Here is a 26940-nt window from a genome sequence, read left to right as displayed (position 1 = left end):
CTGTAGCAAAAAAAATAAAAAAGAAATAGATGAAGCAAAACTGGCAAAAATTTGATACTCTTTAATGAAGGTGGGGTTCACTATGCCATATGTGTCTCTAAATATCTGTTTCAAAACATGCTGGAAGTTTTCCATAATAACAAATTCTTGAGCAGGCTACAAAACTGTACATAAATGATGTGTGCATATGTGTGTGTGAAAGAAAATATTATAAAATATTACTAGTGAGTATTTATCTCTGGATTGTAAGATGGTAGAGATTTATATTTTTTCCTTTGTAATTTTTAGTATTTTCCAATTTCTCTAATAAGCATATATTACTTTTAAAATAAAACAAATCTATTAAAAGTATCATTTCACTAGATTTCAGAAAATGTAAAGGATATAATGTTATGAATGCATTTCTCCTAAACAATTCAATTACTTTTCTACTAATTGGAAAATGTCTCATAGGCAAAAAGGGCTAATTCTGAATAGTAATTAGCTATTATAATATAAAATGGAAGACTTTTGTGTTCATATAAGCATGAATTTGTTTTAATAAAGAATGGGAGTTTTATTAAGCAAACATATTTTCCCAGTGTGAGCATCATTACTAAAAAACTTCTAATTACTTCTCTTTCAAGATCTCAGCTTTGTAAAATAAAGATTTTTCAGTTGCTCCTCTACATTCCATTTTCTACAACTGGCCAGAAAACTTCAAGAATTAAACTAAAGCAAGATCTTTCTTGAATAAGAAGCACAGTGGTCACTTATGTATTCATTCTCCAGAAACAAAGAATTTTCCATTTTGGGTGTTGAAATGTCATCTCAATAACCACCAGACACTTTGAAATTACTGCACAATACTTTTATTTCCTCCATGGGGGGCAGGGGGGCTGGGGGGTCAGGGACTGTCCTTATTACAATTACCACAATCTTCCTACTATCTGAAGTATAATGCCATAATCTTCACAACGGCAATTGATAACTTACTGCAGAAACCTCATTCTGTTATGAATTTGCAAACACATGGTAGTTTCTGCCTAAGTGAGAAGGATATAATGTCAGTTACAAAGTCTCTTTCTCCACCTCTATTGTTTAAGCCACAAATGAATACCATTCCATTGACACTCAGCCAAAAGGAAGTTTGCTTTGCACCTTCATAGTTCTGAATTATACTTTAAAAATGAAGTCATAAATGTAAACTAGGTCCACAAATTCCAACAAAAAGGTCATAAAGAAACCTCAAATTATAGGTCTTGATTGTTGCTTATGTTTCCCATTACAAAAGGTCAAAGTTTTGACTTTCCCTAAGAGTTAATACTAAGATTTCATCCACTTAAAATCCCAAGGAGAAATACAGGCAGGATACAAGAGGGTAAGAAGAGCCTTTTGGTTTAAAGTAGTAGCCTGTGTGGCTTTCGGTTTAAAGTAGTAGCTTTTTTCAAACCCAGGGAAGAAGGAAAGGATGAGTGAATTCAAACTTAATGGGAGTCATGATATCACTAAAGCTCTCTATTCACAAGGACTCATCTGAAGTCATTCTCTCTCATCTTAGTGACAGAGACTTATTCTAAGTAAGAAGCTAGCTTAGCCACTACCAAGCATTTTAGACCTAAAAAGTACCTCCCTGAAGAACATCCAATTATTTTCAAACTGGTTGTTTTTTTCTCACCTCCAAGCCCTTTTAAATAAAACCTCATGTAAATATCAAATACACAAAACAGAAAAAAAGTAGTACTACTCCTGTAGTGGGGAGAAGAAGAGGTTGGAAACCTACCTGCTTAGTATCTGCTCCCCACTCCCTATATGAGACAGCTTCCCCAGCAGTGGACCCCCTACGGCTCTTTGGAACACAATTTAAAAATCAGTAAATTTGTGAGCCTAGAGAAAGATAAGGAAAGGTATACAAAAGGTTGATAATGCCAGTTTTCTTTCCTTTTCAGAGGCGGTGGGGGGAGTGCCAAAGAGTAGAAGACAAAATAAAAATAGCCACACTGTGGTGTAAATATAGACTATAAGATTGTATGTATAATATTATTATATCTCTATAAAAGTAAATATGTATACAATCAAGTACTGGGTGCTAATGTGAGCAAATAAAAATATAGATTTGAATGAGATTATGAGCAATTTTCTGTAATTTTGATATTACTTTTGCAATAAAGTCATGTCTTTTAAAAAGGAAAGAAAATTGTTAGTCTGTTCTGTTCATTTACAGTTGAGTAAATGAAGCCCAGATTTAACTGGAAGCATATGCAAACCCTCCAAGGGCCTTGGCTACAATATTTAGTCAACTTTTTACTTACAAAGGAGTAGTAGATTATAAAAACTACAACTTTAACTCTACCAAAAGCTCCAGTTGAGCTATTGTGCCATTCTCAAAAGCACAAATTAGTACTGTAGGGACAGATTTTATGATATGCTTTTGAATAAAAAGGACTGGGGCAACTCAACAAACATTTATCATCCAACTTATAACTACAAAACTGTTCCAAATGCTATGTGACATACACAGACAACTAGGATATGGGTTGTTGCTTTGAGTTAAATGTGTACCCCGAAGGTCCATGTATTGGAAACTTAATCCCCACTGTACCAATGTTAAGAGGGTGGGAAATCCTATTATGGTAACTGAAAGGTGGGGCCTTTAACAGATGATTAGATTGTAAGGACTGTACTCTTGTGAATGGATTAATCCACTGATGAATTAATGAGAATACGTGTGGTTCTTATGGCTTTAAAAGGACAGCAAATGAGGTTAGCTCTCTTGCTCAGCCATTCACCATGCGACATCCTGTGTTGCTGTACAGTCACCACCAAGAACAAGGCCTTCACCAGATGTACTCCCTGGACTCTGACATCCCAGCCTCCAAAACAGTAAGAAATAAATTTTATTTCAGTATAAATTAGCCAGTTTCGGGTATTCTGTTATAAGGAACAGAAAAGGAATAATACCGGGAGTGAGACATTGCTTATAACTAATACCTGAAAATGCAGAAGCAGTTTTGGAACTAGGTGATGGGCAGAGGCTAGAACAATTTGGAGGAGCCAGCTAGAAAAAGCCACGATTCTGGTGACAGTTTAGAAGACAAGAAGACCAGGGAAAGTTTGGAATGCCTTAGAAACTGGTTAAATGGTGGTGACCAGAATGCTGATAGAAATACGGACAGGAAAGGTCATGCTGAGGAAGGCTCAGATGTAAATGAGGAAAAGCTTATTGGAAAATGGAACAAGAGTCACCCCTGTTATAGAGTTTCAAGGAACTTGGCTGCATTCTGTTCATGCCCAAAAGTTTTATGGAATGTGGAACTTCAAAGAGATGAAGCAGGGCATTTGGAAGAAGAGATTTCTAAGTAGCAAAGCATTGAGGAAGCTGTGTGGATACTCATAACAGCCTGTGCTGAGTTATGGCAGAAAAGGCATAACATATAGCCAGAATTTATAAATAAAAGGGAATCGGGGCCGAGCCCGTGGCGCACTCGGGAGAGTGCGGCGCTGGGAGTGCAGTGACGCTCCCGCCGCGGGTTCGGATCCTATATAGGAATGGCCGGTGCACTCGTTGGCTGAGTACCAGTCACAAAAAAGACAAAAAAAAAAAAAAAAGGGAATCAGAGGGTAAAAAATTAGAAAACTCTCAGTCTGGCCATTTAAAAAGTGAAAAGGTGTCTTTGGGAGAGGAAACCAATGGTATAACCCAGCAACCCCCTGATAAGGAGATTAGTAGAGAAGAAAAGGATTATCAAGAAAATGGAAGAAAGACCCCAAAGGCTTTCCAGAAATTTTTCAGGCTGCCTCTCCTATCACAGGCCCAGAGGTCTAGGAAGACAGAATGGTTTTGAGCAACAGGCCTGAGGTACCCTCTATGGGCTCAGTGCCCAAGGCCACCTCAGGATGCTACTCTCCGAACAAAGCCCTCACCAGATGTGCTCCCTAGACTTTGGACTTCCCAGACTCCAAAACTGTAAGAAATAAATTTTATTTCTTTATAAATTACCCAGTTTCAGATATTCTATTATAAGCAACAGAAACGGACTAATATAGCTGCTCTTCAAGAGTTTACAATGTAATAAATACAAACAACCCATTATAAGGTAGAATGAAAGAAAAGTACGAACAGCTAATTCCAACTTGGGACACGGAAGAAAAGGTCATGAATCAAACAGTGTGTTTGGTGAACTTTAAAGAATAAATGTAAGTTCCCCAAGTGGCAGAGCCACCACACTGCACAACTCCCAGAAATGATCTTTCAAGGTGACCCAGCCAGGTAAAGAAAGGGCAAAGGCCAGACCAAACTAAGGATAAACATCAGCAAAGGCAGGAAAGGCATAATATGATGTTCAGGGAAAGGTGAGTAATTTGGTTCAGCTAAAATGTGTGGAGCAGTAGGAGTAGGGAGAAATATAGGAGACAAGATTGAAAATACAGGCTAGGAACATGTTAGGGCAGGTTTTCAGATTAAGCCAGCTTAAAAAGAAACATTTAACTTGGACTTCAGGAAAAGAAATCTAGCAGGAATATGGACATTATGGAGGAAAAGAGACTGGAGGTAAATTAAGACTTGAATGAGAAGAGCCTTGAATTGGGCACCAGAAATGAAAAGAGAATGTTGGTACTGCCAATGAGAGATATTGCAACGGTCTTGGCAAAACAGTTTATCACTTTCTGGTCAGTCACCTGGTTTAAGGCAGTATGAGAGTCAAAATATTAGTTACATAGTCCAACTACTTTAACAATTCTGGTATAGCTCATAATAAGCTTTAGAACAAATATGCACATGCTCAGTACCTTCACTTTCCCAGGTCTGGAGCTGATCTTGATCCCTGGTAGCACTGCCCAACACCTCTCTAGGGACAGGCTCCATTCGTGCATCCACTTTCTCTTGGTGAGAGGACTGGTTAAATCCTTCCATGGCCTTTTGGAAAAAGAAGTTCAGCTCCTCAAAGTTCATAGCCTGAAGTTCTGCATAAAGTTCTACCTGTTGGGCTTCTTCCAGCTCATTCCAGAACTGTATCAGGTGTTCTTGCCCAGCTTTGGACAACCTGAGTTTGAGGTCATTGACATTCATAATGCTCTGGTAGCCAAGCTTTGTGAAGATAAGGGTGTAATTTCTGCACCTGTAAACCTAAAAGAGAAAAGGAATTAATAGCAGGTCAAAGTCCAACCTCTAAACCTGAGAAGTTTTTTCCTACTAAAAATAAGTACACTTAAAAAAGTTGATGTTAAGGAAATTAATTTCTGCCTTTCTACCACTCAGTATTTGCAAGACATTGAACTGCAAGCCAATAACAGTTAGCATTATGTACCAGGCACCGAACTAAGTACTTTACCTGTTTGGTCTCATTTAATTTTCAACAAAATTAACTCTATGGCATAGATGCTGTTGTCACTACTCTACACTTGAGGAGACTGAGGCACAGAGAGGCTAAGCAACCTGACCAATTGTTGGAGCTGGAAAGTGAACCCCAGCAGCTTGATTCCAGGGCTCACTCACTCTTTAATACATTTATTTGCCTCTGTACTATTCCTCTGACCACTAAGCTGTCACTGAAAGAACACTTGACTGCTTAATATTTCAACTGCTCTCCTTTTATCTCTAATGACAGAAATAATTCTATTGTATTTAGAAGTACTCTGTTGTTGTTGAATATTCAGCAATATTCAGGAAGACAGTACTACCTATAATCATGAAAAATATATTTCATTTCAATAGCTACTTCTTCAGAGAAGCTACAACAACACATCCATTAACTCTACTCGTTAAGATCTTGGACCCTAAAGAGACAAGCAATAAACACCTAACAATCAGTGAATAAGACAATGTTTTTTAAAGAGCATTCTGTGATAATACAGCAAAAGGTTATGGCAAAACTGCATATACTAAAAAATAAGAGAATGAGAAAATATGCAATCTACTTGCCTCATACAGACAAAGGCAAGAGTAGGTAGGCATTATCTAAAGAGAGTTCATAAGAGAAGCATCTAGCTATGCCCCGAGGGTTGAGCAGATTGTATAGATAAGATTAGGAAACAGGCAGGGCCTGGTGGCCGTAAGGAGTAGGCATGTGTGGGAAGAAGAGCAGGAAGAAAGTTAACCATTCAGTAGAATGATGGGAAACAGCGAAGGGTAGGGCTAGACCATGAAGAGCCTTGAAATCTAAGCAAGAGAATTTAGACCTAATAAAATAAGTCATAGGAAGCCAATAGCAGATTACTAAACAGGGCAGTGTCACCATCCTTTAGCGAGATGAGAGAAAGGAGCAATGGCACAGAATAGATTATAAGGAGGGAAAACTAGAAGCAGGAAAGCAGGTTAAAAGACAACTGTAGGTATGAAAAACCAAAGGTCTAAACCAAATTAGCTGCAGAAAAAAGAGTGAAAGGGACAAATTTGATGGTGTTTGTAAAGAATCATCACTGCATTATAACTGTTTGTATGTAAGGGATTGAGGGGGAAAATGTAGGTACCAAAGACACAGCCCACTTATTCCCTCCTCCCCTAAAATTAGTGAAAGGTAATATACACGGTAGTTCAGAACACAATTCTAGAGTTCAGCTGAGTCACTTTACCCCCCTGTGTCTCAGTTTCCTCACATGTAGAATGAGATTAAAAATAGTATCTACCTCATCAGGACTATGAAATATCAAACACCATTTACAAACTCAGGTCAAGAGAATCTACATCTGTGTGTCCCCTGAAGTGATTAATAATAACTTAACGCTTATAGCACTTACAGTGTGGCAGTACAATTCTAATTGCTTTATAGATACTAGTTCATTTAATCCTCAAAACAACTCTAAGGTACTGTTATTGGGATTATTTCACAGAGGAAGAAACTGAGCCACAAAGATAACTTGCCCAAGGTCCCAAACTGACTCAGATTCATGCTCTTAACCATTATGGTATACTGCCTATTAGGAGCAAGAAGACTTTCTATATCTCCACAGGGGGAGGGAAGTGAGGCAAGAGAAAGAGAGAGGGAAACAAATTATTTGTACTTGATTTATTCAGAAATATTAGACACAATTGATGTTCTTACTCTGACTCACTTTTTGGAAATGAGTTCAAAAGCAAATAGAAATGAAGAAAGGAAGAAAATGCACAGGACGGGGGGGTGAGGAACTTTACAGGATGAGTAAATACTTCAGTTTTAAAAGCATTATAACTTTATTCTGTATTGGGCATGTCGATCCAAATCATAAATTTCTTAGAAAAAATTTTAACTATTGTCCACTCTAAAATATATTCAGGAAAGATATTATTCTCAATAGGTACAAGCACATAACCGCTAGATATTTTTCTTTTAATTAGATGCCCCTCAAAATTGAAGCGACACACTGGCCTCAAGATTCTTCTTATAAAATTGATTTCAAATTAGATTAGCACATAAAATTGAGTGTGTTATATTCCCAACTTTTATATTTGGTTTGTTATTTAGATTTTCTTCAGGGATAGAATACTTCAAGTGTGAAATGAATGATACTAACTATAAAATCCACTTCACAAGTTACTACTGATTCATAACCAAATTAAGGCTTCTATATGAAATTAAAATGAAACCTTATTGATTATTAATGTGGGACACAGTTCTAGCTTTCCGTCACCTAAGACCCTCATCCCTACCTCCAAGCACCTCTTCAGTCTTTTCTATCTACCGAAATCCCACTCACATATTTCAGCTAGAAGTAAATCTTTATGGGTTTTGGAATCAAACAGAACTGACTTTTATTCCTGACTCTATTGCTACCATGTCAAAAATACTTTCAACTTTGGTATCTTCATCTATAAAATGGGAGTACTAAAATTTTCCTCACAGAGTTTAGAGACATAAAGTAAATAACCCTCACAACCAATGAGAAAAATGAGACTCAGAGAGGTTAAGTAATTTGCCCAAGACTGCATACCTATGAGGTAGAAAAATGGAAATTTTAACCCAGATCTACCTGACTCTAAAGCCTATGCTCTTTCACAATACAGCTCTCATAAAAGCAAAGGAAATATTAAGAATACAACTCAAGGTCTCATTTAAAAGAGAGATAATACAGTTTGATGGTAACCAGCACAGGACTATGGACTCAGACTGGCTGGGTTCATATCTCAGCTCCACCCTATCCTAAGTTTGTGATCTTGAGCAAGTTACTTAACCTTTCTGTGCCTCAATTTTTCTCATCTGTAAAATGGTGATAAAGACAGTACTTACTTCTAAGGTTAAGAGGATTAATGAGTAAGTATGATGAAAAGCATTTAAAATAGTTCATGGCACATAAAAAGCTATCTATAAATATTAGCTATTATTATATAAGTGAAAATTGTGCTCTAGAGCACTGAGTCACAGCCTTCTGAACATGAGGAGAGCTACTATTTGAGGTGGGAATTAGAAGATAGAAAGAAGTTTGCCAAGTATACAGGAAGAGAAAATCCAGTCAGTGGGAACAATATGAATAATGATTTGAGAAAGTAAATGTATTCAGGGAACATGGGTGGGATATGGGCAGATGAATTTATATCAATGCTGCTATTTCTGCTGAATGACTGTGGACTCACAACCACTCTTCTCATTTACTTATGTGAATAGGATACTCCTAAAAGTTTCCCTTTAATGTGCAAACATACGTTATAGACAATCTAAGAAGGAAAACTATTTAACTTTCATGTGCCATTATTAACTCATTCAACAATTATTTAATGAGCACTTACTGCCCACCAGGCACTAATCTGGGTGACAGGGACACAAAATGAAGAAAGCAACAATATATACACCCACATTTCAGCACAGGAGATAAATATATAAAATGGCATGTAGTGCTGTAAGACAAAAAGACTATGAAGAAAAATAAAGTGAGATAAGGGGCTAAAGAGCAACGGGGAGATATTGAGTGTTTTAGATGGGGTGGTCAGGTAGGGCCTCTGTAGAGGTGACATTTGAGAATACATCTGAATGAAGGGAGGAGCAAGCCAAGTTAATATCTGGGAGTGGTGCATTCTAGGTAGAAGCTGCAAGTGAAGTGATCCCAAGACAGGAATATGTTTGGTGAGTTCATGGAAGAGCAAAAAGGTCAATGCAGTTGAAGCAGAGTGACTGAAGCAAAGAGTGACCAGAAATGAGGTTGGAGACGTGAGCAGAGACCAAATCAAACAGGACCTTGAGATCAAGATAAGGACGTTGGGAAGCCATTGGAGAATCTGAAGCCAGGGCATATTACGGTCTGATTTGGGTTTTAAAAGGATCATCCTGTTGTTGTGTGAAGAAAAAAAAAAAAAGACTATAATGATGGCAAACGTGTTAGGGAAGTACTACCACAATCTAGATGACAAATGATGGTGGCTTCCACTGGGGATGAAAGTGGATTCTAAAGGTGGACCTACAGGATTAGGTAATGGAGTGAACAAGCAGTGAGAAAGAAAGACAGGAATCAAAGAATGAGAACCTCCAAGTAGTTGGGGTCATTTACCAAGGATGGGGAAACACTAGGATAGGAACAGATGTAGGAATATGTGTGGAGAGTGGGGAGAATCAATACTTCATTTTTGGTCATGTTAAGTTTGAGATGCCTATTAGACATCCAAATAGAAATGCTGATTAGACAACAAAATGTAGTAGTCTAGAGCCCAGAAGTGATACTAGAGCAAAAAGACAAAACTTTCAAGGTCATCAGTATACATGCTACTAAGCTATGGACTGAATGAGATCCTCTAGGAAGTGTGGATAGACACAAAAGCAAAGAAGTCAGCAAACCGAGCTTTGGACACTCACCAGGGTATTAAAAGACATTTCTGTTGATTTATATAGGTTCCAAGAGTTACGATGCTAATATTTTCTTTTCTTTTCTTTTCTTTTTTTTGTCTTTTTCGTGACCGGTACCTCACCGGCCATTCCTATATAGGATCGGAACCCGCGGCGGGAGCATTGCTGCGCTCCCAGCGCCGCACTCTCCCGAGTGCGCCACGGGGTTGGCCCTAATATTTTCTAATTAAAAAGAAATCATATAAAATAAACAGTTAAGAGGGATAGATTTACATTAAACTATTTTCCAAGGAATAGAGTCTTTCCTAAGGTCTCATTTATACTACACTTTTGCCCAGATTTAAGGGATCATATTGTACTGGGAAGATCAGCAGGAAACCAAGTAACAGAAGAATAGGAAGTCCTAGTTCTTGGTCCCTTCCCATCATTTGACCCTGTGCAAATCACCACACCTCCCTACACATACATTTTCTCACCAGCCTTTCTCACATACCCTACAGACAGTCAAGAGTGGAGAGTGCTGACTACTAAAACACATATGCAAACATATTATTATAACATTTTAAGATACAAATCAAACTTTTCCTAAAAAGTTATTACTCATCCACCTCCAGTACTTGAGATAACAGATCCATGCACATAAGACAACTCATAGGTTAAACTTTGATATCTGCAAAGGTGGACAAGGCCACAAGTGCTCATTTATATATTGTGTAATGTTCATAACATAACAACCATACTTGAGTTTTGGACAATCATAATATATCTATGATGTTTGAGGCAGATATTACCACTTCTGTGCCATAAATTTTCCACTACTGCTAGTAAGAGGGGTGTGTGTGTGTGTGTGTGTGTGTGTGTGTGTGTGTGTGTGTGATGGTAAGCTACAATGAATAGGAGAGTTAAAAGACAAAGATTTTTATTTTGACAACCAAAATCTGAAAAACTTGAAAATCTGCTTTAGAAATTATAACCAAACTTGGCATATGCCTATAGCCTAATGTATCTGCATCAAAGTAAGTGACATATTTGGTAATAACCCACCGTTATCAATATCAATAACCCACCGTTTATTAGAATTTAAATACCAGTATTAAAGAAATGCAGTACTTCCCCCTCCTTTTCTGGTCTCCTCCCTGCCCCTATCTCTGCTGCTATATGTATGCCCTCAAAATGGATAAGTAAATCTCTTAGAGCTCTTAAAAAATAATATTGGGGTTGAGCCATAACCGTTGACTGAATTCTATAAATGCTTGGTAGAAACCTATGAAGTCTTTCTTAGTCCCAGCTAAGTGAGCCAACTGACTAATAATAGTGAAGGAATAGACAAATGCCCTCAGTTTCCTGCAAACCCTTGGGTCCACACCCAGTAAATTTCACCTTAAACTTTGGCATTACATAATGGCATACACGTATTATCATAATCGCTATTACCTGGTTTCAGATTTTATAGACCGCCCATAAATAAATACACCACAGCGTCAAGCCAAACTTGATAAAATCTTCAAGCCATATGTTTAGCACATGTGCGCTCTCAGACCTCCAATTCCATCCTTCTGCTTGTCCAAGCGAGGGGAAACGGAGAAATTTCAACCCTTTCCCACTACCGGTGTGAAAACAACAAAAAAAGTGGCAACCAGGTTTTGTCCTGCTGTCACATCCCACACAGATACGGCCTCTTTCTTGTCAGCGCTCTCAATTCTTTTCCTCATACATTCAAGACACCCCGAGTCGCTTCCACATGACATTCCAGCGACCATTTGTCCCCACTGCTCGCTCCCCAAACCTGGCATAACAGTCCACAAGGCCCTGGCCTAGGGGCCTCAAGGTCCCTACCCCCACCCAGGAAAGGCCCTACTCCCAATTGCTTTGACAAAACCTCTGACTCCAGACACTGCCCCAAACCTCCTCCCCCAATACCCCCAGTCCTTCTGGGGCACTCTCATCCCCTCCGGGCCCCGCCACCCACCCGGCAGCCCAGCCCACACACCCACCAAGGGGTCTCCGAGGATGGGCTGCGACTGCGGGGCGCACGGGGTAGGTGTGGGTGCGCGGGCGGGCTCCTCGGCGGGCCAGGCTGCCGGCGCTGCGCACGTACGTGCGGCGCGTGGCCGTGGAAGCGTGTGTGTGGCGGGCTCAGGCCCTCCGCCCGCCCCGGCTCCCTGGCCACCCCCGTCCCCTGCTGGCCTGGCATCCCCTCACCTCCCTCGGCGCGACCGCAGCTCCGCCCGGCTCCGGGTCCTTCGGCGCGGCCACTCATCAGCGTCCCACGCCCGCTCGGAATATATACCCTCATCCAGGGGGCCGGAGCGGCGGGGCGGGCCGGGAGCTGGGGCCGAGGGGAGCGCCGGCCCGGCCACCCCGCCCCTCTCGCCACGACGAGTGGCTGCGGGCTCGGGGAGGAGCGGAAGCCGACAGTACAGACACGTCAGCGCAAGGAGAGCGGCGAATAGGCGGGCTCCAAGAGGGGCGCGGGGGCGTGGCCTCTGCGTCACTCATTCTCTGGTCCAATGGGGACGGCCCCAGGAGTACTGTCAGCAGCTGGTGGGCGAGGGAGGCGGGGTGTCAGTTGCGTCCGCTAGGAGGGGCGAGGCCCGGCCCCGCGAAGGGACCGCGGAGCGGGTCCTAGGATCCCTGACGTCCCCGGCTTGTACCGCGAGGTGCCAGCTCATGGCTCGTAGTCGTCCCCTTGGCCCAGCGTCGCGGGGTGCACGCCCTGTCCGGTGCGGGCCACGGAGTTGGACGGGGAGCTGCGCCCTCCGGGTGGCGGATTTCCGAGTACCCACGTGGATGTTTGGGAAAGAGTATTCTACGAGGGAGGGCCGTGCGCGCCCTCTGATCTTGGGCTACTAATTTTGTCTCGAGTTTGCCAGATGCCTGGCAAGGCCCCAACTCTCTGTTTCATGGTGTTTGGGGTCCCAAGTGGGTAAAACCAGGCCTGCTTCCTTTTGCACAGACAGACAGGAAAGAAGAGAAGAAATAAAGGCAAAGAAATTAGCTAACCTGAGGTAGTGATAAGCGCGCCAGTGAGAGTGAGCCCAGGATCAGCTTTGTGCAGACTAACCTCGCTGGGCCTCAGTACTGGGCACGAAGATGGCAGTTGGACTGGATGACCTCCAAAGCCATTCAAGGGCCACTATTTCTGGTCTTGTTACATAACCGTGTGTGGGTGTGCACACACAAGTTATATATTCAGCACTGTGCACTTAGAAGCTGTGTTTACATTTAAAGTTATGTTCCATTTTGCACAGTTTTTGCAAGAAATCCAATATGTTGAAATACTAAAAACACCTAGATTTAACATAGAACCTGTCATAAAGAGATTCAGGCATTTAGGTGCCTTTCTTCTACCTTCTTGAGTGCAAAGTCCTTTTCATTTTCTTCATCAATTGCAAAATCACCACCGCATCAAGTAATAACAGAAAACTTACACTTGGTAAGTAATTCTGGTAGATTTACATCCAGGAGATTGAATACTCTTCTTTCATGATCCCAGAACTTCATTTATTTATTTAAAATATTTATAATGTAATGATTAGTTAAGAGCATGAGATCTGAAGACAGAATTCCACTGCTTTATTGCTTCTGATCTTTGGCAAGCTAATTAACTCTTGTGCATTAGTTTTCTCATCTATAAAGTATAATAAAAATGCCCTTAGGGTTGTTGTGAAAATTAAGCCAGTCAATACAAGTATGTAGAACAGATTAAACATTAAAATTTTAGTTATTGTTATTTATTGAGTGCATACTCTATGCCAAGAAATTCCAACTAGGAGAACCAGGTTCAAAATCATAGTTCTCTTACTAGCTGTGTGACTGTGGGTAAGTCATTTAACCTCTCTAAACCCCAATTTCCTGCTTTATAAAATGAGGATAATACTTACATCACATGGATGCAGTAACAATAAAATGAGAAAGGACTTAGTATAGTACCTGGAGTATTATAGGTATTCTATGAATTTTAGATGAATGAGTAAATAAAGAGCAAAATCAGTATTAAAAAGTACTTTAAAGAAAAAAGGTGAGCTGGGTCCAGCACAATTTTTTTAAATAAACTATTGTAAAATCAAATTTTTACTTTCACCTTTTTTTCTAAAGTTACTTTTTTTTTTTTTTCCAGTTTCTAGGCATAAGAAGGGCCTTAATCTCATCTTGTCAGCTAAATATCCAGGAATTTCTTACACTGAAAATGTAGTTCTTTAGTTTTCCAGGCTAGTAGGACTGGAAGGCAGCTTATAAGGGGCTCAGAACTGCTGTTGACAGAGCAAATCTACTGCACCACGTTAGGTGCTTGTTAGTGCACAACCTTATTCAATCTTCACAGCAGCACTGGAAAGTATGTGCCGTTTTGCCCACTGAACTGAAGAAGAAATGAAGGCTCAGAAAATGATTGCCTATAGTCATTAATGAGGTCATCTAATGAGACATTCTTGTGCCTTCTTTCTAGAATTTTTCAGTGTCCCCTTTTCAGTTGCACAAATCAGCAGCTGTGTTCAGGGTTGAACACCGTAGGGTTAAGTGTAGTCTGATGACTCTACTCTCCAAAAGTAAAATCAGAGAAGGCACAAAAATGCAAATCTTCTATGAAACTACTCCATAAATATCTTGCAGACTTTTTACAGTGTTATAAATTACGGGGGAGGTAGTTTGGGACTTTCCTCACATAAAGGTGGCACCTTGGTACACTTTCATAATACTGGCCTAATTCTCATCTCTACAGATACAAATTTTTGATTTTTATCAACTCTCTCGTGTGACTAGACTCTAAGCAACATTTTGTTTGGGGCATGTCTGTTAACATTTGAAACCAGATGAAATAAGAATGAGCTGCTAAGTAATGTTTATGAAGGATCTTAGTGTGTTATATGCACTGTGGTAGATATTTACTTGTGGGATTTTATTACCCTCCCTTCAAAGCTGGCCTCTATTTTAGAAATGAGGCAACTATAATTAAAACAATATGGTACTGGCATATGAATAGACCACTGGAATAGACTAGATACCAAAAGACACATTCACAATTTCTTTTTAGACAGGCCGCATTTCTGGCCTTAATTACTGGTACTTTAGGCACATCATACAGTTTTACTGAATTGGCTTACAATAAATTACAGATATTTAAAGTGCATAATTTGATGATTTTTTGCATATTGTGTTCAAAAGTTACTTGGGTTAGTTCTCTGGGTATCCCCTTCAGTGAAGTTATGTTATTTAAGATGCAGGTAAGTTGATCTGTTTTCTATTTCAGGGTTAAACTCGCTTCCTCTTATTTTTCTCATTCCTCACCTTTCATTTATATATATTCTTTTTACACGCTGCTTTTTTTTATGTTACAATATATCCAGAAAGTCACTCCATATCAGTCCATATTAGTCTCATTCTCTTTTTTTTTTTTTTTTTTTTGGCAGCTATATATTGTTTCATGTTTTCTTCTCATACTTCTATGATTTCACATTTTACACTTAGATCTCTAACCTGCTCAGAGTTTATTCCTGAGAATGGTGTCTAACATGGATCTAGTTTTATCTTTTTACAGGTGATTACCCAGTTGTCCCATTTATTTATTATTGTCCGTTTTTTGCTCTAGTGGTTTGAGATATGACCTTTTTCATACATTTACATACATAATTGGGCTCACTTTTTAACTTTCTGAGCTTCCACAGGAAGTGCCCTGGGCTCTCCTGAGCTGAGGTGGTGGGGGGCTGAGGGCCTCAGCCACACACCCCCAACACATGCAGCCAGTCCAGTGAAGACCACCAAGCCATAGCAAGAAGGACCCCAGGTTCCGGAGCTGGGGTGGTGGGGGGTGAGGTCTTTTGCCACACGCCCCTGACATCTGCACCCAGCCTGGCAATGACCAAGCCACTGCTGGAAGCCCCCCAGTCTTCCCTGTGGGAATGAGAATAGTGCCACAGGCCTCAGTCCCACCCCTCCTCTTTCCTCCTTCTTCCATCCCATTTCCTTCCCCTTTCCTCTCTCCCCCTCCCTCCCAACTGTTCCACAACAATATCCTAGAATGTAAAAAAAAAATTAATAAAATAAAAAAGCAACTAGATATATTTTTTAATTATTCTCAAAATATTTAGTCATTTGCTCACATCTACAACACAAAATAGTTTGAGAATTGTTAACCCATACCACTGTGAAAAGCAAAATTACTAAGTAGAGTTTAATGTTTGTTTATAGTTCTTTTGTCTTTAGATTGAGGGTATATAGTTAAAATACTGTGCTCATGAATATATTCATGAAGAAAAAGGAATTCTAATGTTCCAGGGTAAGGGGTATATGTATATTTTATAATTCTGCTTCTGTTGCTTGTAACAGAATACCAGAAACTGGGTAATTTATAAGAAAATGAAATTTATTTCTTAGTTTGGAGTGTGGGAAGTCCACAGACCAGCAGGCACATCTGGTAAGGGCCTTCTTAGTGGGAACTCTCTACAAGGTCCCATGGCAACCAGGGTATCACATGGCAAGAAAGGGCTGATCAAGGGAGAGCTAACCACCTCACTTGCTCTTCTTTTAAAGCCACCAAAACCATGCCCATTACTCCCATAAACCATCAATGGATTAATCCATTCACAAGGTTACAGTCCTCACAATCTAATCACCTTCTAACATTGTTACAATGGAGATTAAATTTCTCACACATGAACTTTTGGGAGACATATTTGACCCATAGCATGTACATACCTATTTCTTAGTTCTGTTTTTTAGGAGGGTCTAGAAACAAGCACACATGGCAATTGCAATGAGCATACCTACCACCCAGATCTTATTTTTTAAATACCATTACCCTCTAAAAGGAAACAGGGCAGCTTGAGAAATGTCTGATTCCAGGGCTGGACAGAAAAAGTACAGATAAGCCTGGAACATTTTGTAATGCAAGAAAGTAATGAAGTACTCCCAAAATAATAGGGACATGTAAAATTGACATAGGAACCAGCTTGAAGTCTATCTCAGACAATTTGAGCATTAAAATAAAACATTATAAAAGTGGTTTATAATTCATTGAAAAAAATAAGAATTCCTGGGGCACACTAATATAAACAAACAAATAAGTGACAGAGAAGGAAAAGCTCTTCCTTTTAGCAGAGGGCCAATTAATAAATGTAGAAGAAATGATGGAGTTAGAAATTATTGTGGTAATAATTGATTCAGGCAAGAATCATCAATGGATGCTAAAACCACTGAGTGAAACTGATCACTAACAGGATATTTTCAGTTTTAAAGTATCTCTCCAGAAATTATTTATGTATTACAAAGGGGAAATTTTACAGTAGAGAAATCTGATGGACATCACCTTAACCAAATGATCAGAGTTGACATCATCAGTGTTAGGACAAACTGACATCATTCACTTCCCAAAGTGATTCCCTGAGGACACAATATCACTTCTTCGGTATTCCTGCCCAAAATGCATATTCTCAATCTAATCATGAAGAAACATGAGACAAACCCAAATTGATGAGTGTTCTGCAAAACAATTCATTTACTTTTCAAAAATGTCCAACTCATGAAAGACAACTAAAGGCTGACAAACTGTCCGAGATTAAAGGAGATTAAAAATACATGGCATGTGATCCTGGATTGTATCCTACAATCAGAAAAAAGAAATGGCCATAAAGAACATTATTAGGATAATTAACAAAATTTGAATATCAGTTTTGGAGTAGACAATATTATTACACCAATGTTAGGTTTTCTTATTTTGATCATTGTGCTGTGGTTATGTAAAAGAATGTCTGTGTTCTTAGGAAACACATACTGAAATATTTAGGGGTAAAAGGGTATGAAGTCGACAGTTTATTTTTAAATGGTTCAGAAAGAAATATATGTGCACACACACACAGTGGGGGCAGGGAGGAAATCTGGGAGACAAAGTAAATAATAATAAAGCAGATAAAGGGAAATGCTAACAATTAGTGAGTTTTGGTGAAAGGTACATAGAACTTCTTTATATTGTCCTGCAATTTTTCTGCAAGGTTGAAATTATATACAAATTTTAAAGTACAAAAAATTAAAATACAATTAATGGCGTTTGTTAGTCCAAACATAAAAGTAAATCTTTAACCCACACAGCACACAGCTCCAGAGGAAAAAGGTCAAGGAAGGGTGTGATAGTCAACAGAGTAGTTTGCCTCTCCCAGGTCACATGCTCTCTGGCTCCCAGTCAGAGTGCCACATCACCTGAGAAGCTGTAAATGCCACCAGCAGTACTGTTTATGGTGGCAGCTGTGCCTCCTTAGGACACGAATAATGATAGGGAAGTGTTTTTCTCTGATTCTCAACATTCCAGTTGAAAATGATGAGGCTTAGGTGAAGAGTACAGGAACTTGTACAGAGTGGGGATTGCCTGGAATCCCTCAGTGTTTACATACGAATGTCCCTGAGGTTGAACTATTCTCTTCAGAGCAAACCAGCACATTTTTAGCATTCAATAAAGAACAAATTGATGTTTGTTCAAAATGTGTTTATTGGGTTATTCTATGCTAAACCTCATGGTAGACATCATGGGGAATCAAAAGCATCTGTGTCCTCAAGGAATTTATAGTGCAATCAAAAAGATAGAAGAGATGTTCTTTTTTCAAGGCAGAGGGTCATAAGTGCCACAGCAAATTCACAGATAAAGAATTTCACAGCTCAGAGGAAGGACAGATTAAAGGAATGGAGAAGTTTCCCAAAAGGATGGCCCAGTAGGGTCTGGGAAAGAGATGGGAAGTGAGGGACAGCCTCACTTCTTAAGAAATGCCGCTGCTTGATACTCCACCTCGGTGATGGGGGCTTTTATGTTTTCCCACTGTCAACACCATCATCTCTTCTAACTCCTGCTGCCTCCTTTGTGAAATAGGTAAGGAATTTGTATTCGGGTAAAGAACTTAGGAAGTATGGTATTATTAAGCTAAGGAATTTGAAGCATCAAAAAGGGAGTATGTACCAAAAGATATGTACTTTTAATAGTATTTATGACCTCAGCTTGGTCTTAAAAAAAGATATATAGATGATACTTTCACCTATTAGATAGGTAAGTAGATAGATAGATAGATAGATAGATAGATAGATAGTAAGATCTGGGAAAAAATCATCCAAATTCCCTGAACTTCAGTTTTCTCATCGACAAAACTGAGATAATATATCTTATGGAGTTAGAAATAGAATTAAAAGAAAAAAGGCCTGGCACACAGTAGCTATTCAATAAATGTTAGGTGAATAAATGAAAGAAAGAAGGGGGAAAAAAGGAAAGGAAAATAAAGAAAAGAAGTGAAATGGAATCATGTTGGGATTCCAGAAGAAATGTTTTAAATGGGCCATTATTGCAATCCGATTAAAAAATTCCAAAAGACATACAACAGTAGGTTTTACATTTTGTCTTTCAAGAACAATAGGATTATGCTGATTTTCATATTCATCTGGATGCTTTTGGGGGGTGTTTTCTAAATTTGCTAAAGTGGAAATTATTTTATAATTAAGAGAATTTTTTTTTAATTTCTGAAAAGCACGTATGTTACTTAACAACTAAAAGAGCTGTTTGCTTGACTGTTTTTCCCTGCAATTGTGTCAGATATGTGCAAGTCTGTCCACAGTCCACACTTTTTTTTTTTTTTGGTGGCTGGCCGGTAAGGGGATGTCCACTTTCTTGCTTGGTACAACTCATAATGACCCACCCAGACTTTTCACACAGTGGGCCAATATGAGCAAGGCTACACCAGAGGAGTCTTTCCTCCACTATCCTGAGTCAATGGCCTCAGCTAGTCCACTGAACTAAAGATGAGCCGGGAGAGTCAGCTCAGCTCAAGGCTCGGTTCAAGGCAAGGCCTGAGCATTCATTCACGAGATCACTGTTTCCAAGAGACCACAAACAAATGGGCGGTGGAAGGATTAGGGTTTTGACTTTCCTGTTAACAATTTCCTAGGACATGAGTGCTTCATTCTCCCAGGAGATCATACTGACTTAGCTCACCACTCCTCCCACACTATAAATTTTCTGTAGCTAAGGGTGTGTTTTGAAATAATGTGAAATGAAGAATACACCCTATTAAATGACAAATTTTTGGCTCAGTGTTTTCCATACCCTCCTAAAGCATATGCAAGCCTTCAGAGGGTTTTGAGCTAGAAAGTTGTCAGAGAGGTCTTTGTGAATCTACAATGTGTGGGATGTTGGGGGTGATACACCAAGATAAGTAAATGTACAACCCCTCAAAACTGATTAAAACCTAAGAAGTACATATGGGGAAATTCCTCAGAAATGTAGCCTAGAATAACACTTAACCTACACTGAAACCAGCATGGCAACATGCTTTGTTCTAGACCTGCCTCCCCACCTATCTGGCCATTGTTGAGCGGCCCACCTCTGCTTGCCTGGGTGACCTTCCATAATACGGTTTCTCAGATGTGGGCCATCTCTCACAATATGGTTTTCATCATATGGTTTCTCAGCTGTACTGTAAGTGCGATGTGTTTGGATTTACTATGCATTTTATCTCTTATGCTTCTCAACTCAAAATGAATGACACAAACAAGGTATATCACAAGCTATTTTTGTTGAAGATATCTCCTAGTCACCTATTCCTTCTTTATGAATCTATAACAGATTAAATATTTTCCAGGTGTGGCGCTACAGCAAGGCTAATGTCTGGCATCCTGTTGATATTGCCAATTGTAGCACTCTTAATCCTGTTGGTGACACCAATTGTAAAGCTAGGTGACCACACAAGTAGTTGGGCTCTTTTACCTGCACGTAATCTTGTATCGACTGGGCCAATTGCCGAGCTAGGGCTGGGTCTAGAGCCCACAGACCCCTCAAGCCCATTCACAGACTGGGTCACAAACCCTTCACATGCCATGCTGGGTCACCAGACCCCTCACACGCAGGTCTATGAGCTAGGTAGCTGGCTAAAAGGTCCTTGGAGCCATAGGTTGGAAAGCATGGCTGCGCAGAGTGGACTCCCGAGGCATATGCCCGCCTGCATGCTTCACTTAAACTCCTCTCTCTCTCTCTCTCTCTCTCTCTCTCTCTGAAGAACACAAGAATAGCAACAAAACTAAAAAGATACATTGCGTGCATGCACACTAACTCCCCCCCACACACAAAATTTGCTTAAAAAGGATGTGCTAAGACCACACCCAACTGGACCCAGGGCGAGGGCCCTGACCAAAGCCTTCTATTTTCCCAACACCAGGTAATATCTCTAAATAAGAAAAAGATAAAAATTCAACATCACTTCTAAGAAATCTCAGGCACAGCAAGAAGTTCCTCAGTATTTTTTGTTCCAGGCCCCATATCCCCTGAGCTTATGTTACTTAACATTAACAGAAGAAATGACCAATGTTGCAATAAAAGTCTCTGGCAGTGCCAATGGGCTTGGCGTCAAAATTGAGCTACAAAAGCATATGCTCAAAACTTACTTGGATTCTCAGAGTTGCAGGGTAATTCTTTCCTGTGTCTCTCAACAGCATTCGTTCATTCATCTCATTTGTCTTATACTGCTTAGTGTAATAGGTAGGAACATGAACCCTGAAGCCAACAGCATGAGATTGATTCTTGGCTCTTTGGTTGCTAGCTGAATGACCTTCAACAAGTTCACTGATGTCTCTGTGCCTCATTTTCCAAACAAGGATAATACAGTAGTAGGGCCTACCCACTAGGGTTACTGTGAGGATTAATATTCACAAAGTGTTTAGAGCAGTTTCTGATACAGAATAAGAGCTCTGTAAGTTTTTGTTTAAAAAATAATATTTGCTAAGTTTGGCTTACTAGGTGTCAAGTATTGGAATAATATGGTGTGGGTTAGAGGAGTTTGTATAATGCTCTCTCCTTGAATGTGGGCAAGACCTGCAACTTGCTTCTAACTCCTAGAATATGGAAAAGGTGATGGAATATTCACTCGCTTGAACACATGATGCTATATGACAAAGATGACAGGATGCCCCTCCCAAGATTGTCACATTATGTATGACTTCCTCCTGCTGGTAGACTCACTTTCATTACTTTGCTGGCCTTGAAGAAACAAACTGCCATGTTGTGAATGGCCTATGGAGAGGAGCACTTGGCAGCGAACTACATGCAGCTTCTAGGAGCTGAAAATGTCCTCCAGCCAGCAAAAATATGAACAAACAATAACAAAATGCCATTAAAAAGAAAAAAAACCTGAAGTTTGCAATCCTGCAAATGAAAGGAAACAGAGGGAGTTTGGAACTGGATTCCTTCTGCCTGCACCTCCAGGTGAGAATGCAGTAGAGCAGAGGGAGAGAGCACACCTAGGGATGTAAAGAGGAGTGGGGGGGGACGGGGGGGAGGGGGGTGGGATAACTGGTGGGGGACACCGGGTATAATTGCAATTTGTGGTAATGGCCATGCTGCCAGTATGGATCTGGCCATCACATCTTGGGCACGAGTGGTGACAATCAGCTTTGTAGCTCATGAATATCCATAACCAAATCAAAAAAAATTTTAAAAGAATGCAGCAGAGCTGACATCTGGGTTGCAGTCTTGTGAAAGGCCCTGAACCAGAAGACTCGGGTAGATGAACAGATTGGAGAAAAATACACAACTGTGCTGATTGGTCTGCCTTTACTTTCACAACTGCCACACAAATACTGTGGGCTGTTCTTCTGTAGTCCACTCATTTTGCCATTCTCCTAGATGGCTATTTCAGATCTTTTCTCTCTCAGGCCTCTATAATCTTCTCTCCTATGCACAGTCTCAACAAATAACCTTGCTTCTCCTTTCACTGAGAAAATAAAAGCAATTAGAACTTCCACAAGCTCCTACCACCACATCCAACCATCTACACCTATCTGTGCCCATATTTTTATCTTATCTCCAAGTGCTTGGGATAAACTGTCCATGGTCCAGTTCCTTTCCCTGAGAGCTAGAGCCCATCCCCTCACACCTACTCAAAGATACCACTCTAAGACTTGAATTCTTAATAGGTGTCTCAAAATTAAAATGTCTTTAACTGAACTCCAGATTTATTCTTATACCTTCTCCAGAAAACGTACTTTGCTCCATGTTCCCCACCTCTATGGTATCTCAGGCCAAAATTAATGTTGAGTCATTCTTGAGTCCTTTTTCTCATTCCAGATCCAGTCTACAGTAAATCCCATAGGCTCTATCTTCAAAATATATCCAGAATCATACCAGTTCTCACCATCACTTTCCCCCATCCTAGCCTAATCCATCATCACCTCTTACCTGGATTATAGCAATAGCCTCCCAACCAGTCTTCTTGCTTCTACCCTTGCTCCTCTTAAGACTGTTCTCAAAATAGCAGTCAGATGATCTCTGGAATCATCAGTCTTCTGCTCAAATCCCTCTAATGGCTTCCTATCTCACTCAGACTGAAATGCAAAACCATCAAATGACCCATAGGTCCACCAGGATCTGTTCCCCCACCTCCCACCCCTGCCTACTCCTCTCTAACCTTTCCCTTTTATGTTCTCCATATCCTGCCCTGGTTCACCAGACTGCAGCCACACTGGAGCTTAGAATCTGTCCTGAAAGCAGTGGGGGCCACGCTTCTGTCTTCTCTGCCCTTAGAGTGGGACAATATAGACAGCTAATATCACAGACCTGCACACCCTATGGGTATCAGTCCCTTGCATTATAAAATTGTTGTGATTGGCCTTGCTGACCCAGCAAGGGCACAAAGGATCCCTTTAGACCCAAGTCGGTGTTACTTGAAACTCCTTTCTTATTTTCCTCTTTGTGATGAAAGAAAGATTAAAAGCAGAAAATATAATCAAAGACCTAAAACTTTCAGAGTTTTTAAAAGAAAAAATTAGATTCTTATTTTTTTATTATACAGATATTATAAACATTAAAATTTGAAATGTACAATAGAGAAAAAGAAGGAGCAAAGGAAGGAAGGAAAGAGGGAAGGAGGGAAGGAAGGAAGGAAGGAAGGAAGGAAGGAAGGAAGGAAGGAAGGAAGGAAGGAAGGAAGGTAGGAAGGAAGGAAGGAAGGAAGGAAGGAAAGAAGGAAGGAAGAAAGGAAGGAAAGAAGGAAGGAAGGAAGGAAGGAAGGAAGGAAGGAAATCACCCACAGGCCTGCCACATAAAATAATTCCTGTTAACACTTCAGCATATTTCCTTACAGACTAGAAATTCTAAGTATTTTTAAGAGTATTTACTATCATTTGCAGCATTCCTCCCCTTCCCCACCCCCTCCCAGGAGAGTGAGAGGAACAGTGTCTTCTTTGAAATCCTGTCTTCATGTAGCATGCCACACCCTGCCCTAGCTGAGCTCATTTCTCATCCACAAGTTTTAGAAAAGACACCCGGGGCTTTGCTTATGAACCCTTTAGCTTTCTGGCCTTTCATTGAAGTGACTTCTCACTAGGTTTGTCCTAGCTGTAAGGCTATTTTAAAACATAATCTGCATTCTTTTCTTGATAGAAAAGGAATAAATTTAGTTGCACTGTATTCCCAGCAGTCGCAATGAATGGGTGATAAAATATAAACAGGCCACCCAAGAATAGAATAAATTTCCTTTTAATTGAAATGAGCGTACAGACCTTTTCTTCCTCACTATCACACTATGGCTAATGTCGGAATCCTGTCCTCATGCCAATTGTAAAGCTACACCACCATGCCAGTTGTCGGGCTCTTTTACCTGTCGGCAATCCTGTCCCGAGGCGAGGGAGCCTGACCAAACTATTCTATTTTCCCAACAATCCACCCCTACAGTGTCACTCCTCGCACAATCTACTCATTCAGAATCTTCCGAGATGTTCCCTTAAGGAGGATAGATGACCCTTACATTTACATATTACACATTCCATCCCAGTCCCAAAAGTCTTTAGCTTGTTACAGCACCAACTCAAAAGTCCAAAGTCTCATCTGAGACTAAAAGCAAAACTCCTTTCAGCCGTAAACCTGTAAGAGCCAAAAACAACTTTATCTACTTCCAAGATAAAGTGGGACAGACATTGTGTAAATGTTCCTATTCCAGAAGGGAAGAATAGAAAGGAAAAACAGGCCCCAAACAAATCCAAAACCCAAACAGAGCAAACGTTAAGCACACTGGGGCACCTGGACCAGCATTGGGCAACCTTGCTCCTATAGCTCCGCCAAGTGCAGAACATTGAGCTGCCTGGTACCTGCGGCTTTTCCAGGCTGGCACTGCACACTGCCAGCAGCCCCACAGTTCTGGGCTCTTGGTGGCAGTCCCACCATCCTGGCTCCACTAGACATTTCCTCAGTGGGGGTTCTCTGTGGGGGCTCCAACCCCACTTTTCTGCTCCACATTGCTCCATGGATGACCTCCATGGTGGCTCCACCCCTGCAGCGGCTCCACCCCTGCAGCAGGTCTCTACCAGAGTGCCCCCGGCTTTTTCATACATCATCTTCTGAAATCTAGGTGGGGGCTGCCACTCCTCTACTGCTCTCATATACTGCAGGACTGCGAACTTAACACAACGTGAACGCCACCAAGGTTTTTGGCTTTTTTTCTTCAGAGGTGCTAAGGCAGGATTGCTCCAGCCAGAGCGCTGGGATGCAGGGAGCAGTTTGCCGAGGGAAGTGACACCTCGGGTCTGTCCTCCAGACAACTCAGTCCTTCTAGGCCTCGGGGACTGTGATGGATGGGGCACCCTTCCAGACTTCTCAAATGCCTTTAGGGCTTTTTTCCCATTGTCCTGGTTCTTAGCATCTGACTGCCTCACCGCCAAGATAATGTCTTTAGCAAACAGTTTATCTCCTTCACCCTTGCATTTTTCTCTTGCTCTCTGCTTCTCTACCACATGGCCAGGCTGCAAATTTTCCAAATCTTTATGCTCTGCTTCCCTTTTACATTCTGGCTTTTGAATTACTTCAATCAGCTCATCTTACACTGGCTATTCACTCAGTCTTAGGCAGTTGTGCAGCATTCGCCCACAGTTCAAACAGCTGCATTTGCCCAGTCCATCAAGGGGTGGCTGCCCTGCCCCTTTGCATATCTGCAGCTGCTGCCTCAGGGACAGGTGCGTAGTAATGGAGACTAACTTTTCCACCTTTTTACCAGGTGAAAACATACTTGAAATTCTGCAGGGGCACCCTTCCTCGGGTCATCTGCCCATCTGCATGTGGCACTCTTTTCTCAGGTTTATATGGCACCCATCTGGCAATGGGGTTTAAGTGGCACTCTCTAAGCCTTTTGCCTTCACACAAATGCAATATGCATTTACTATATCTTCTCTAAAGCATGTTACACCATCCACCCCTAGATCTCATAGCTGCAGCCACCAGGGGCTCTCCCTGTTTCTGCTGCTTTACTGTCTCAATTTCTCATGCACAACAGTTCGTGCCTGGAGACACAAGGTTTTCCCCAACTTACCACTGGGTTGGTTGTCTTCCCTGGTGTGAGAGGCAGGAATGGCCTGTTGCTGCACATCGTCTTCCAGGATAATCATCCTTGCTTCCAACAACTCTGCTTTCTGCTGCAAATCTTGATCAGTTTGCAGTACAGTGAGCAGTAGCCAGGCTCCAGTCAACAGAAAAGTGGCCACCAGGCACCACATCCTGAAGGAGAGCCATATTTCCTCCCCCTCCCAAGGGGTTTTGCATTGTAGAACCTGGTCTATGCTGCCTTGCAGTACAGTGTGCAGCAACCAGATCCCGGTCAACAAGAAGGTGGCCACAGGGCACAGCATATTCAAAAGTAGCCACATTTCCTTCTTCTTCCAAGGGCTTTTGACTCCTGTACCTCCTCAGAATCCTGTCACAGACTATGCCAATTGTTGCACTATGGCTAATGTCAGAATCCTGTCGACATAACCAATTGTAGAGCTACTAATCCTGTTCCTGACACCAATTGTAAAGCTACACATCCGTTCCAGTTGTCGGGCTCTTTTACCTGCCAGTAATCCTGCCCCGAGGTGAGGGAGCCTGACCAAACTATTCTATCTTCCCAACATCCACACCAGAATCCCTCATTAAATTACATCATGATGGAATTCTACTGATACCTATTTGTTCTGCTAAAGATTGATGTGTCATTTTATTTATCTGTCACTGAATACTATCCTATTAGTATTACGTTTTATTAGGTTCTATTGCAATTACTAAAAAAGTTGTGATATTTTGTTTGGAAGTGGTTATTTTTGTTTAAACTATTTAAAAATTGTCATTTATTATTGGCCATAAAAAACACAGCTTTAGGCCACAATTTAGTACACAGAAATAGTAATTTGCTAAAAATTAATATGAAAATGTGAATGGGACTTTTCAAAT

The 26940-nt window shown here is 40.7% G+C and overlaps 1 protein-coding gene across 5 annotated transcripts in view; it reads right to left on the bottom strand.

Annotated features, from left to right (window-relative positions):
- The window catches only part of UAP1 (UDP-N-acetylglucosamine pyrophosphorylase 1), a 41847-nt gene extending 29719 nt beyond the window's left edge, over positions 1-12128 (bottom strand). For 3 of the 5 annotated variants that reach the window (XM_063105259.1, XM_063105262.1, XM_063105263.1), the window contains exons 1-2: positions 11931-12128; positions 4771-5107 (exon numbers count right to left, since the gene is read on the bottom strand). In XM_063105259.1, coding sequence (XP_062961329.1) covers positions 4771-5050 — 280 coding nt within the window. In that variant the 5' untranslated portion in view covers positions 5051-5107; positions 11931-12128. Of the gene's footprint in view, positions 1-4770; positions 5108-11162; positions 11252-11722; positions 11869-11930 lie in introns of those variants that run through there. The other 2 variants (XM_063105260.1, XM_063105261.1) reach the window with 2 other exon arrangements.
- Positions 12129-26940: the final 14812 nt, after the last annotated feature.

The sequence above is a fragment of the Cynocephalus volans genome, chromosome 8 (assembly GCF_027409185.1).
Source record: "Cynocephalus volans isolate mCynVol1 chromosome 8, mCynVol1.pri, whole genome shotgun sequence".
NCBI classification, from domain to species: domain Eukaryota; kingdom Metazoa; phylum Chordata; class Mammalia; order Dermoptera; family Cynocephalidae; genus Cynocephalus; species Cynocephalus volans.
This window is presented reverse-complemented; position numbering and strand designations above follow the sequence as displayed.